This window comes from Topomyia yanbarensis, chromosome 2, assembly GCF_030247195.1.
Source record: "Topomyia yanbarensis strain Yona2022 chromosome 2, ASM3024719v1, whole genome shotgun sequence".
NCBI lineage: Eukaryota > Metazoa > Arthropoda > Insecta > Diptera > Culicidae > Topomyia > Topomyia yanbarensis.
The window spans coordinates 118,663,031-118,676,326 of NC_080671.1; the positions used below are offsets into that span (position 1 = coordinate 118,663,031).

Genomic DNA, 13,296 nt, shown 5'->3' on the forward strand with positions numbered 1-13,296 from the left:
CATCTCCGGTTTATCGTACAACTCGATCTGTCCCTGTACCTCCAGGAACTCCTTGTAGATCCGGTCCCGTGAATCAAGGCGAATTGGAATTCGGCACGCATCCCGATCGCAATCGAAATTCTCCGCAAACTTCTCCCCTCCCTTCTGTACTACAAGAATCCCTTTCCGCTGGATCATGTACTCTGACAGCTTCTTTTCTGGCTTGGTAGCCATTATTGTACCACTTCACTGATCTTCACTACCACCACTTTAAATATCGAAAACGGGAAAACGGTACAAATCGAAAAATCGGACTCCTTCCCGGCGCGGGTACCGTTCCTACACGACACGGAATCGAAAATTACACAATTCGAACGAAAAAAATCCTTCCCGTCGCGATATGCCAATTTTACGCGGAACGACCGAGAATGGCACGCAAATCGAACGAAATTATCCTTCCTGACGCGAGCGTACGCGAATTTGCCACTCACCACCACCTCAGCAAAAACGTGCAATTTTTTTCGCAAACAGAAAGTTATCAAAAAGTCCTGTTCCGAGTTGGCGCAAGTCAGCTGGGATTACAAAAGTTCGCAATGAACTGCAGCGATAGCGTCCAAAATGGCCTTAACGGTAGGTACCTTAGAGGCTGGGATGGGCAGTGTCTTTGCCGTAACGTCGCGTCAGTAGCAATTTATAATGGTGTACTCACCGCATCGATCCTTTCTGGTTGGGGTTTCCTCCGATCCGACTCGAAGGACCAATGTTGGGGCGACTTACTTGATGGTGTTCCGGTCGAAGGTTTTTCTTCCGTCTGTGGTAGGACGGCCCAGAATGATTGTCGGTGATGTCCTAATTCAAAATTTCTCCAGACTTATTCTCACTGCACGGGAGCCTTTCTTCGCTAGTAAACTAGCATCGATCGTTCACTGCACTCGCGGGATTATTCGGTAATCTACACTGTCCAGTTGCACTCGTTGATAATCTTTATTATCACCTTTTATCGGGGTTTTCACAAAGCCAATATTTTACCAATTCACACTCACGACGACGGACTATTCACTTTGGATACGTACGCACTGTCTTCATCGCGGTATTAATCACAATTGCCTTTGTCAGCTGATTTTGCGTAATCTGTCTCACACGGGCTGGTTTACAGCGATCGCTTTCTGTGTGCTAGTGTCGTGTATGAACGCTGCGCTGATCGGTACGCAGTTTATGATTAATTGCGGGATTGTGTGCCTTTTAATAGGGTGGCGCACTTATCTGCATGCGGTTTATTATGCAAGATTTAGATTAATACTCCTTGTCTAAATTCACACGATTAAGTTTAGTTTATAGATTTTAGGTGTTTAGTTAATTCAATTAGGCTTAATTACTTTAAATTTGGGTTTGGGTAGTTCATTAGAATTTCTCGAAAAATTCAAGCATCAACAGTTTTCTATTCTTGTATATTTATAGTTTCGATATATGATTAAAACCACTGCATTCGCTACACTTGTATGCGTACTTTAGGAAAGTTACAATAATGGTAAAATATTAAAATAGCTTGGTCTATACATAAAATGATGTATATTGTCTAAAATTTGATTTTTCTTCACCGGTCCGAATTTTTTTCACCAAACACAATCGAAAAGTTTTTACAATTTTCAAAAGCTGATCTTGTGCTATAAAGATTTAGTTCCAGATATTAGTTTGGTCACGGTTTTCTGTCTTCTTTCTTCAGATCTTCTCAAATAAGTTTAATTGGATTCGATCACCTACTACAAATGAAATGACCTGAAAACAAAGAAGGTTTGGTTCAATATGTAACATTCGATGTTGATTGGTTGTGCTTAAGCTATACGTAAGAAATATATTTAATTTATTATTACTCTAATAGCCGTAAGCACAAAGCCGTACTAACTGTTTTTAAACCGGACTAACTTTTAAACCGGCCTAAAATATTTGGTAAGCTTTAATCAAACGATGCTGTCATTTATATGGCTGCGTTCTGATCTGCGTTACACGTCAATGTTAAAAAACAACAAATTCAAGTTAAAGAAAATGAGTAAATTCATTCCGATATTTTCTTGCAGTAAAATAGCTTTTCTTCGTCAAATATCTCGTTCCATAGGGTTTGAGAACAATTTTGTCAACTTGTTGCCGATATGTTTCGGAACATAGAACTTTAACATGTTGGATAGTTGAAAGTTGGCCGATGATGTACAGTACTTTGTAGTGACATAATAGGCACAAAAGAAAATAAATTGATATACATATGCATGTTTTTATTCAGTTTGAATAGGCGCTCGTCGAGTTAGAGGTGCCTGAACCATCGGTTGTAATTGGTGCCATGATAGTTATTTCTCGACAAAAATATGATTACTGGTTAAAACCCAACTGTCAAAATTCTCTTTGAAAGGAAATTCCGGACAAACCGTCGCTGGATAAACACAGTTCATAGCAGTTAATGGAAGAGAACATTTTTCTCTTTTGTTTACTGCCAACATCTGTGATTGGCGAGTAACGGTTTGTCCGGAATTTCCTTTCAAAGAGAATTTTGACAGTTGGCTTTTAAGCCGGAATTATATGTTTGTCGAGATTTCAAACTTTGATTAAAAAATTGGTTAAAATATTTCAATTTGAATTTAAAATGAACTGTGAGTGTCATTCTAATTGAACATGATACCTATCGACGTGGGGGAGAACATTTATTTTCGTTTCAAGTGAATTTTCACAAGTTTGAAATAAAGATCAATTATCAATGAAGGCCTGCGAATTAAAATTATACACGTTTTTCAGCGAGGTTTAAATAAAAAGTAAACAAAGATCAAACAAAAAATTAAACTTTGACAGAATGATCATTTATATTCACGAGCCTTATATTTATTTTTTTGCACTGTGGCAGACAGAATATAGATATATTTCTATAATGCATCAATGCAAATTGGAACGATTTTATTTGCTAACAAAATTTCTATGATTTTACGAATAAAATAATAAGTACAGTAAAACATAAATGAGAGTTTAAAACATCCTAGCAATATATTTTTACCAACACCCTGTAACTATTTGTGCCGTTTATACGCAATTTTGCTTCAAACTAACTTATGATCATTACAACAACTGACAGAATCTTATACCTGTTTAATTATTTCTATAGAGTTAATTAATATTTTAATATAACGTATTTCATATTTATGTCGTATTCTTGTCTGATTCGCGGTTCAAGCAATGTTTTGGAATAACGTACCGGTTGTTCAGAACTATTGATGCATATGCCAAAAATCGAAATAAATATATTGATCACCGTTGTGTTCACAATAAATTTCAAAATATTTTGTGTTCAGATGTTTTATGTGATTTTATTCTTATTGGAACATTGCACATATTTAAAATCAATTATTTACTCTTAGCTTAGAGTATTTGTGGAGCTAATTTCTAAGCTGTTAACATTCTGATTCAATTTGCTAACCACGAGTGTAGGAAAATTCATAAAATATTGCATTTTACGATCTATATCCAATTGTCATTTGTTTGGATCTATCCCCTAAAACAATAATTTTCTTCCGTTATTTACTTTCTTTGATGTGTGATACAATAGATATATGGGCAATAATTCGTGAAAATTTGTTATCGATTTATATTAACGAATTAAATGGTCCCGCTTATTTTCTTAGCGATAAGCAAAAAGAAAAGAATCAAAACAATTCCTATTGTAGTTCTGCTTCTAATTCACAAAAACAACAACGAGGAAATAAAAAAATGCGGGTAGATAAACACGGTAAAAAAACTTTACCCATTTTAAGTATTCAAAATACCCATTTTCGGAAGTTATTCGAGCTGTCAAAAAATAAGTAATTTTTGCTTCTAACCATGGGTGCTTTTTATTCATTTCACAACTATAATGTCAATGGATATACTGATCTTAATAATGAGTGAAAAGTCATTAAGAATTATTTTAAGCGAGTTTACCTGCAACCTAAGGTTTGTAGCGGAACCTGCAAATTACCGGCCTGCATCTGAGTACGTGGCGGAAACGGAACATTTCGGCAATGCTCGTAAAAACGGCTGTTTAAACTACTGAGGATGTTGCAAATATGCGCAAGTTTGGCATTTTTAGAGCAGCCAAAAGATCTAGCCACCAAAAATATATCCAGTTGGCAGTTTTATTTTGTTAAGTAGTTAAGGAGACAATAATGTGAAATGAATGTTATTTTATGTTTTTTTAATTCAGAAATAATTCTATTGACAGTATTTTTCATTCTGGCGCGATTTTCATAAATGGATATTTTTCACTCGTTTTGTTGCAACAGTTCTGCGAAAAATAAAGGGTAAAGCATACCCACGTTGACGTACAAGAGCTGTATTCATTTATGGATACGAACTCTTTACCCACTTAATGGGTTATTCCACTTTTATTGAAAATGCGTAGTTTTCGACGCATTAATTGGTATTTTATTTTATTAGTGTAGTTCGACCGTGCTTGTCTTTCCTACCTGATAAACTGGCTTATTTATTGCCATCTTTATTGCGAGCAAAGGGAGCCATATTTATCCAGAAGAAAGCCGAAGAGAGGATTGAAAATAACGAAATGTGTGCAGGAGAAGCATGACAAATTTTTGCATATTTTTGTCATCTTCCGGTAACATGATGCTGCCATTTGCATTGCTGCGTTCTGATCAGCAATACACGGCTATGTTAAAAAACTGTACAATAAAGTTTATTTAAAATTCACTGTTTATGCCATTTAATAGTCTGATTATTTCGAGAATTTTTTTATTGCTCAATAAAATGGTGAATCGACATCTTGTTGAATGGGATTTATAGCATAAGTATTGTATCAAATAAAATATTTTTTCGAGCAATTTCATCACAAGATGGCGGCTCTGCAGCATTTTCACCTCATGCGCGTTTTTGGAAGGGGTCCATAGTCGGAAATCTATCTCCCGTGATTTTTTACCTAGCGCCAAAAACTAAAGTTTTTCTGATTCCTTATGTCAATAGCGATGTACGTAGGATTTTTTCGATATTTTGATTTTAAGCGAAATGGCGCAATTTTGAGTTATAAAACGTAGAAAATGTCATAAAAATCTACACAAAATCGTTAATCAATAAAAAGGTAAGCAATAAAAAAAAATTAATCCTGCGTACGTGACTGGAGAAATCAATTTTGAATATACTGTGAAAATGTCAAAGCGACCAAAAATCATTTGTTCGAGTTACATTTCCGGCCAGTGGTTTCGAGAAAAACGCGGGTAAAGTTTGCAGTACATATGGGTTATACATAAGAAGCGTTGCGGCAAAATTGAAAATTTCTCGACAAACGTATGATTACGGCGTAAAAGCCAACTGTCAAAATTCTCTTTGAAAGGAAATTCCGGACAAACCGTTACTGGCTGAATACAGTTCACATCAGTTAATGAAAGAGAAAAATTTTCTCTTACGTTTACTACCAACGTTTGTGCTTGGTGAGTAACGGTTTGTCCAGAATTTCCTCTCAAAGTGAATTTTGACAGTTGGCTTATACGCCGTAATCATATGTTTGTCGAGATTTGTATATTTTTGAATTGTTTTCGTTCTCCATGTTTTGGGATATCATTATTTACATTCTAAAGCACATTTTAGACTAATAAATAGAAAATCGATTGTTTTAAAATTTTACAGTAGAGTAACCGCTTAAACAATTTATTATTTAAGATCCATAATTGACTAAAACGTTAATTTGCTAATAATGGTGCATACTATCGAGAACGTTATAGAGTTGTATTGTTAGGCGCTAGCCACTCCAAGGGCTCGAAGAGCTTCTCTAGCATTACACTTAGTAGTCAGTTCAGCCAAATCTGACTGTTCCATATTAAATCAAATGCTTATAGAAAAAGAGTGGAAGCTTACATCTTTTGAAAAGTTTGTTTCAGTTGCTGTTGTGCAACACATGAAAAATGCCATAAAAATTATTTATTTGCTTCAGATAATTTTGTCGTCCATGGAATGGAAATCTGAAATTTATACTATCCTACTCAACTAGTCTACTAACCATGCATATAGAATTTGGCAGACCTACTTTGCTGAAAATGAAGTAATTCAAATTATCAGCACGGCTACCCAATCAAGCCTGAAATACCAAAAGTCCAGTAATTTTAATTAATAAAAATTATAAGTAGTTATTTCCTATAGTCTGCCATCTGTCTGATAATGAATTGACAATAATAAATTTATAAATTGAACCTGATACTGGATGCAGACAAAATTTCTTGGACCAATCGTTCTGAATTTTGCACAGTTCTTCTTCTTCTTCACACCATTGCTCAGGCAACTACAAAAGCTTTTTGCATACTGCTAAATATTATTACTTTACAATAACATGTTAATCGTTGTTTTAGCAATAATCGGACTTTGGTTTCAAAGTACTACGAAAAAATCGAAAATCGACCAAAAAATAAAAGCTCCCTTAATTACTTGTGAAATGCTGTGAAAAACAACTGTGTAAATGTCTCAACGTTTGGTCCAGTAGATTTTGAGTTATGGTGTACAGTTTTCGATGTGGCGCCTGACTGAAAAGACAATCTTTGCATCGAAAAATAATTAAAGTATCCAATTTTTTGCCGATTATACGTTACACAAGTTAAGTTCCGACACGATTTAAGCGATTTTTCCGTATTTAACTTTTTGCGTCATTTTGCCAAGTCATCTGTCTAGTCTCAGCTTTCACAGCTCTTTCATACCCTGTGCATATCTGTTCTATCATAAAGAATTAAACGAAAACTTGTACTACAGCGGAAATGCAAATCGTTCAAGAAATGCTAGAAAATTATAAATTACGAAACAATACAAACAAGCTCCGATAACATTTCAATAACGATCAAAATGATAATATTTGTAACAGTTTGTTTGCCGTCATATTTAAAAGTGTTACTTAGGCTATATGGCATGGCTTCATTTAAAATTGTTTATTCAATCTTAGTTTTGAACTCTTTCGAAAGCAGTAAAAGTATAATTAAACTTCCACTTGCTTATGGTGTTCTTTGAGAGAAGATACAACTAGAAAAAGGAACAAATTGTGATTATATATTCTTTTTTTTTTTAATGAGAGCAAATTAAACTTCACTCATTTTGATAGCCATAGGTAAACTAACGAACGAAAACAATTTTCATATCTGAATCCAATTATAAAATTTCGTTCGACAGTTTGTTTCAATATGATTCGACTTCTACTAACCTACAATATAAATCTTCGATGTGGCATTTTGAAATGAGCGTGTAGCACCTTCTAGATATAGGACGATAAAGAATATTTAAAAAAAATGCATTTAAAGTTCGATTACACCTGTTTTTCGTACGGGATAAAACTTGCTTACTTGCCCTCATATGATTTTTGTGAAACATGGGCCATAATATTGCACATAAAGTTCGAAAAGTTGATTCAAATTATTGAGATGTATGCAAGAGGAACATGGCGGCCTTTTACACTGTTTTCATTTGGCTTCAGGATGCAGCCATTTCTGTAATGACAAGTACTAACGTCTTAGGCCGGACTAAACTCGGGCCTAAAATCAAAGGTAGTACCGTGTGGCGGTACCAACTAGATTCAAGCTTACCGCTATAAATGTACTAAGAAAATAAATATTTACATTAAGTACTATAGCCCTACGTCTACAGTTCGTCCAACCCCATAGGGCAGCCCCTTGTAATTTTTGCGTATAAAATTTTATACGTTGTGTCGTAATGGGTTAAGCTCCATTCTAACTTCCAACTAGTTCCACCTCCTAAACTGTTGGCCAAACACGAGTTTTATTAAAGTCGATCGAAATGTGTTATTCCGTAGCACGGGCACTTATGTTTCCTTTAACACAGGCTATCGAGTATAAGAACACTTTGATTGGTGTACAATTATTTAAACAAGTTCTGTTTAAAAAGTCCGCAACATCTAGGAATATTTTGGGCAAGCTGAAGCAGTTTATACTATAATTCTCTTTAATGGAGAACAGTTTAGGTAAAAACTATTTTTTCTCCATTAAGTAAAGCAAAGCGTTTAGATTTTCTGTAAAATGTGTCGATTTTAAACCATTATGGCGCGTGAAGAGCACAAAGCCTATAACTAAATTAGTTATGGAATTTGCGTTTCGATTTCGTCTCATCCAAATCCGACACTAACTTAGCGACAGGAGTAAGCTAGCGTCGGATTAACACTAGCTCCAAAGCACGGGGACACAATTTGTGTTCCTGAGAAAACCCCTAGTCAAGCGTGATGTCCCGCAATAAAAGGAACCCCTGAATGAAATCGAAACATTTGGTTTAGTTAACAAACAAACTGACTCCATTACGTTTAGAACGGCATACAACTCTATTATCCAAAAATTGAGATCAAAAAGTGACAGAAGCAATTACAGCCAGAGATAGTGCTAGAGTAACAAGGATTGAAGATTGTTAGATTATAAGTTATGAAAAAATGCATTTGACAAATATATGTTTTAGTGTCCGCAGAAGATAAATGAAATCCAGGAGTAGCTCGAAACATCCGGACAATCTGGTAATGCGTTTGCGGTTTTTATCTCGCCGAAAAACGTCGATAACCATCATCGAATACTGTAGCACCTGCAGAGCGTTCAGCATCCTTCCGAGGGTGCAGAAAGCTTTGTTTTAATTGTTCTGTGTCGTTATTTTTCTTACCCCTAACCTTACCACTTCCCCAATCCTTCCCATCATGGATGAAAAGACGATTCATGGCAAGGCACAAATCTCCGATCAACATGGGGAACGTGCCATTTGAGCCAGACAAAAAAAATTCCCAAAGCATGTAATCTAACACATTATTTTTCTGTTTCATTTCAGATTAGCCGCTTTCTAAGAAACTCGAATTTGTCTAAAATAAACGACCTGGAAGTATTCTCTGGGAAGTAAGTATTCTTCATCCGTTTCAACCATAACTAATCAAAAAGTAGCAAGACTTCTAAAAAGGACTTCCAACTCTCAATTGCTTTTAAACAGTTTCTGTTCACGAATAAAAAAGAGGTGTTGCTCCTGAGGCTAATTGCATTTATCTTCAGTATGCCATTAATAATGAATTGCCACAATATAGTTCATTGTCTGTAGCAAACAAGCGGGACCGTTCATGTCTACTTGTATGCAAGTGAAGCGTGATCCCCGTTATGCTTCCCTCATCCTGATACTTAATTCCCGATTCGCTTCGGGCAATTCTCTCCATGAGATTGCCTCTGTATGGCAATGGCATAGAGCAAATATGATAGAACCCACTTTCCGAAGAAAAGCCGGAAGCTTCATTATCACAGTAATTTAAAAACTGTCAACTTCTTCTATGCTATTGTGCAGCATATGAAACATGAACAAAAAATCACGATCCCGAGCACGTTTCGAAATGGCAAGTTAACACCTCTTATCTTACGAGCTCAAACCTCAAGCCTTCACCCAGCCACCCTACTAAACGCATTTGTTAACTGAAGTGTAAAAATGTTCAATACTCAGGCATGCTCGAACACCGCACCGCAGTACATATATGAATACTCAATCTGTTCCACCTTACCAAATTGTAGGGCCAACAACGAGGTAACGATTCAATTTTTCGGCGCCAAAATTGATTCCGCACGGATACGGGAAGCGATGGAACGAATGGTGGAGCAGCGGGGGCGAAGCTCCGGTTCTAGTTCCAGTAGTGGTAGCAGCAGCAGCAGCTCCAGCATTAGCTTCGCCTCCCACAAACCCATCTTTCGACAGGATGCTGGTCTAATGCTGCAGGTAAGAGCAGAACTTTTCTCTTCATAGACGAGGATATTTCTTTTCTTTCGGGTTCTTACTTTTTGAGTGTAAAGATTATGCCGGTTGTTTGAAGGAGGTGAAATTTGTCGTTATTTTATCGATCAGTTAATAAGATGTCATTCGATTGGTTCGATGAGACTGAAAAGATTTGTGGGGAGAAATTATCAATTTATTTCGATACTTGTACACTGCCATATCTACCTATAATAAACCTTTCCCAAAAGATCATAATTCAGTTTCCTTGTTATGTCTATCTTAATGCGCTAAATGCGTGCCTTTCAAGTGCAGTAATGTGATAGTGATAGGGTAACTAAACTGAAATCTGGAAATATTCAGACCAAATTTTTGTTGTACATTTTTCCTAGTGTTATAATTATGGAACACAACAGGATAAAGCCTACACAAGAAAACTTTAAGCGAAATACAAAATAGCCCAATGAAGCAGTCAGCATCATCACGACGTTAATTTCCGACTGAATTGCATCACTAATGTTATAGAAATAGAATCCTGAACGACACTTCATTAGCCTAATGCTCCAATAAGTTCGTCCAAAGTACGTTTGTAAAGTCAAACAATTACACGCCCCACCTGCCTCGTACCGGCAACAGGTACAGACATTGGAAAGATAATTATTTTCAGTCTTTCTCGGGACTCGACGCTTTAGAACGTAACCAGGTGCAATAATTAGTATGTAAACATAAAGGTACAATCGTTGACAGTGCACGCGTCGCTGTCGAAGGCTCTGGAAACAAGCTTAGTCACACATTAGGGTGCTAGAAAGCGGCGAGAGGAGTTCTGCGCGTATTTGAGTGCCTGTGCTAGGAAAAGTCTTTCAACGTCCCACATGAAATATTCCTACACACACAGCTTCCCATCCGGGATGGTTGAGATTTATTTCCCATCGCTGGAAAGAGTGTAACCCAGAGGCACATAAAGGCACTTGAAGCGCTCGACGCACGGAAGGAAGGCAACACATCATGGGAAAAGTCTCTCGAGCATAAGTACCACATCCTTCACAAGTATAATGAGTGATCATCTAATTGTGAAGTGTCATGTGCTCTGGATACTGCTGCTGTTGCTACTGTGGGAAAGACACTTGAACCTCTGGTTCTCCTTGAGAGTACTTGTGGGTTTGTTTTTTTGAAAATCGGATGAAGCTTTCAAGGGGATTCATTCGCAACCTGCAGCTCTCAGCTTTCATATATGAACTGGCTGCTGGCAAAAGTCGTTCTGATACGATACTACTTTTGAAGGTTAAGAACTTGGTTCGATTTAGGTTTGTTTTGTCCGCATCGAGAATAATTTACTTGTGACACATTTCAGTAAATCCAAAATCTGAAACATATATAAAATCACTTCAACACCTACAGAAAATTTCGACACCTATGAAATCAAATATTACAGGGTTGATGGTAATACATAAGTTATCCAAATTGCGTTTATCTACGCTGTGCTAACTACCAAATTAGTCGGAATTTGACACGAAGACTCTTCCTTTCCGGTCCGATCGTGACTGCTTGCGTTACGTCGTACAAAGTCCACGCTTTTCATTCGGCTTCCTGCAACTTCTTCGCATCACAGCTACCATATTATGTGATGTGTTTGAGGTTTCGCCACAATTACTGAGGAAGCCAATCAAATATTATGTCGTCATGAAAACGCCTGCACACGTCCGGACCTCTCACTTCTCAAGACAAAGTTTCAATAATCAAAAAAAAAAATTCATCATCCTTCTTTTTGTCATGAGGTTCTTTAGAATTATTACAATGTAAACCTTCACACAGTACTTTTTGATCCAGATGATAATTAATAGCTTTATCATGTCTAGATATCATAAATTTAAAAAAAACGACAATTTATTTAATGTATGTATGCTCTCTGAGCCGTCGATTTCTACACTGCTGTAGGTCTAGCGAAGCCAGTGTAATGCGTCTTTGTCGCATAACCGAGAACAAGTATCCGAAGTGGCGCAAAGCCGGTTAGGGTCCTCCGGGTGAACAGACTGCCGACCCGCCGTTGGAAACTGCGGTCTCTTGAAGCGATCTCGCCTAGCCACATTAGACGCCGATGTTAGCTAATTATTCCATTACGTTTGTAACAACAAATCAAAAGAATAATAGACTAATTAGTGTTGCTTTGTCACAAGTTTTATTACAAATGTACTTAAAGATTAAACAAACTCTTTGTTTTATTTAAATATGTAGCGCAATGAATGGCGTAGTTTGGAGGTTTTTGTTTGAAATGAAATCGCTAAATTTATTTTCTTTTAAGACTGGTCATTGTTTGAAATCTTGTGTTAACTTCCAACTACTTTATTTGGCGCTCTCTTTACTTCATTTGGCCGCGTGTATTTCGGCCAATTGGTCATTTGACCTAATGACCATACGATTTATTGATGACGCGGCTAATGACCATTCGGCCCAATGGCCATTCGGCCTACTGACCATTTCGGCCTAATGACCATTTCGGCCTAATAACCATTTCGGCCTAATGACCATTTCGGCCCAATGACAATTTCGGCCTACTGACCATTTCGGCCTAATGACCATTTCGGCCTAATGACCATTTTGGCCTAATGACCATTTCAGCCTAATGACCATTTCGGCCTACTGACCATTTCGGCCCAATTACCATTTCGGCTTAATGACCATTTCGGCCTACTGACCATTTCGGCCTACTGACCGTTTCGGCCTACTGACCATTTCGGCCTACTGACCGTTTCGGCCTACTGACCATTTCGGCATACTGACCCTTTCGGCATACTGACCATTTCGGCCTACTTACCATTTCGGCCTACTGACCATTTCGGCCTATGACCATTTCGGCCTACTGACCATTTCGGCCTACTGACCATTTCGGTCTACTGACCATTTCGGCCTACTGACCATTTCGGCCTACTGACAATTTCGGCCTACTGACCATTTCGGCCTACTGACCATTTCGGCCTACTGACCATTTCGGCCTACTGACCATTTCGGCCTACTGACCATTTCGGTCTACTGACCATTTCGGCCTACTGACCATTTCGGCCTACTGACCATTTCGGCCTACTGACAATTTCGGCCTACTGACCATTTCGGCCTACTGACAATTTCGGCCTACTGACCATTTCGGCCTACTGACCATTTCGGCCTACTGACCATTTCGGCCTACTGACAATTTCGGCCTACTGACCATTTCGGCCTACTGACCATTTCGGCCTACTGACCATTTCGGCCTACTGACCATTTCGGCCTACTGACCATTTCGGCCTACTGACCATTTCGGCCTACTGACCATTTCGGCCTACTGACCATTTCGGCCTACTGACCATTTCGGCCTACTGACCATTTCGGCCTACTGACCATTTCGGCCTACTGACCATTTCGGCCTACTGACCATTTCGGCCTACTGACCATTTCGGCCTACTGACAATTTCGGCCTACTGACCATTTCGGCCTACTGACCATTTCGACCTACTGACCATTTCGGCCTACTGACCATTTCGGCCTACTGACCATTTCGGCCTACTGACCATTTCGGCCTACTGACCATTTCGGCCTACTGACCATTTCGGCCTACTG

General features: G+C 37.9%; 1 protein-coding gene across 1 annotated transcript in view; it reads left to right on the forward strand.

The window, feature by feature from the left end:
• LOC131679305 (uncharacterized) overlaps nucleotides 1-13,296 on the forward strand; it is a 615,352-nt gene that overhangs the window by 339,413 nt on the left and 262,643 nt on the right. The window contains exons 6-7 of the mRNA XM_058960013.1: nucleotides 8,791-8,855; nucleotides 9,510-9,711. Of these exons, the coding sequence (XP_058815996.1) occupies nucleotides 8,791-8,855; nucleotides 9,510-9,711 (267 nt within the window). The remainder of the gene's footprint in view (nucleotides 1-8,790; nucleotides 8,856-9,509; nucleotides 9,712-13,296) is intronic.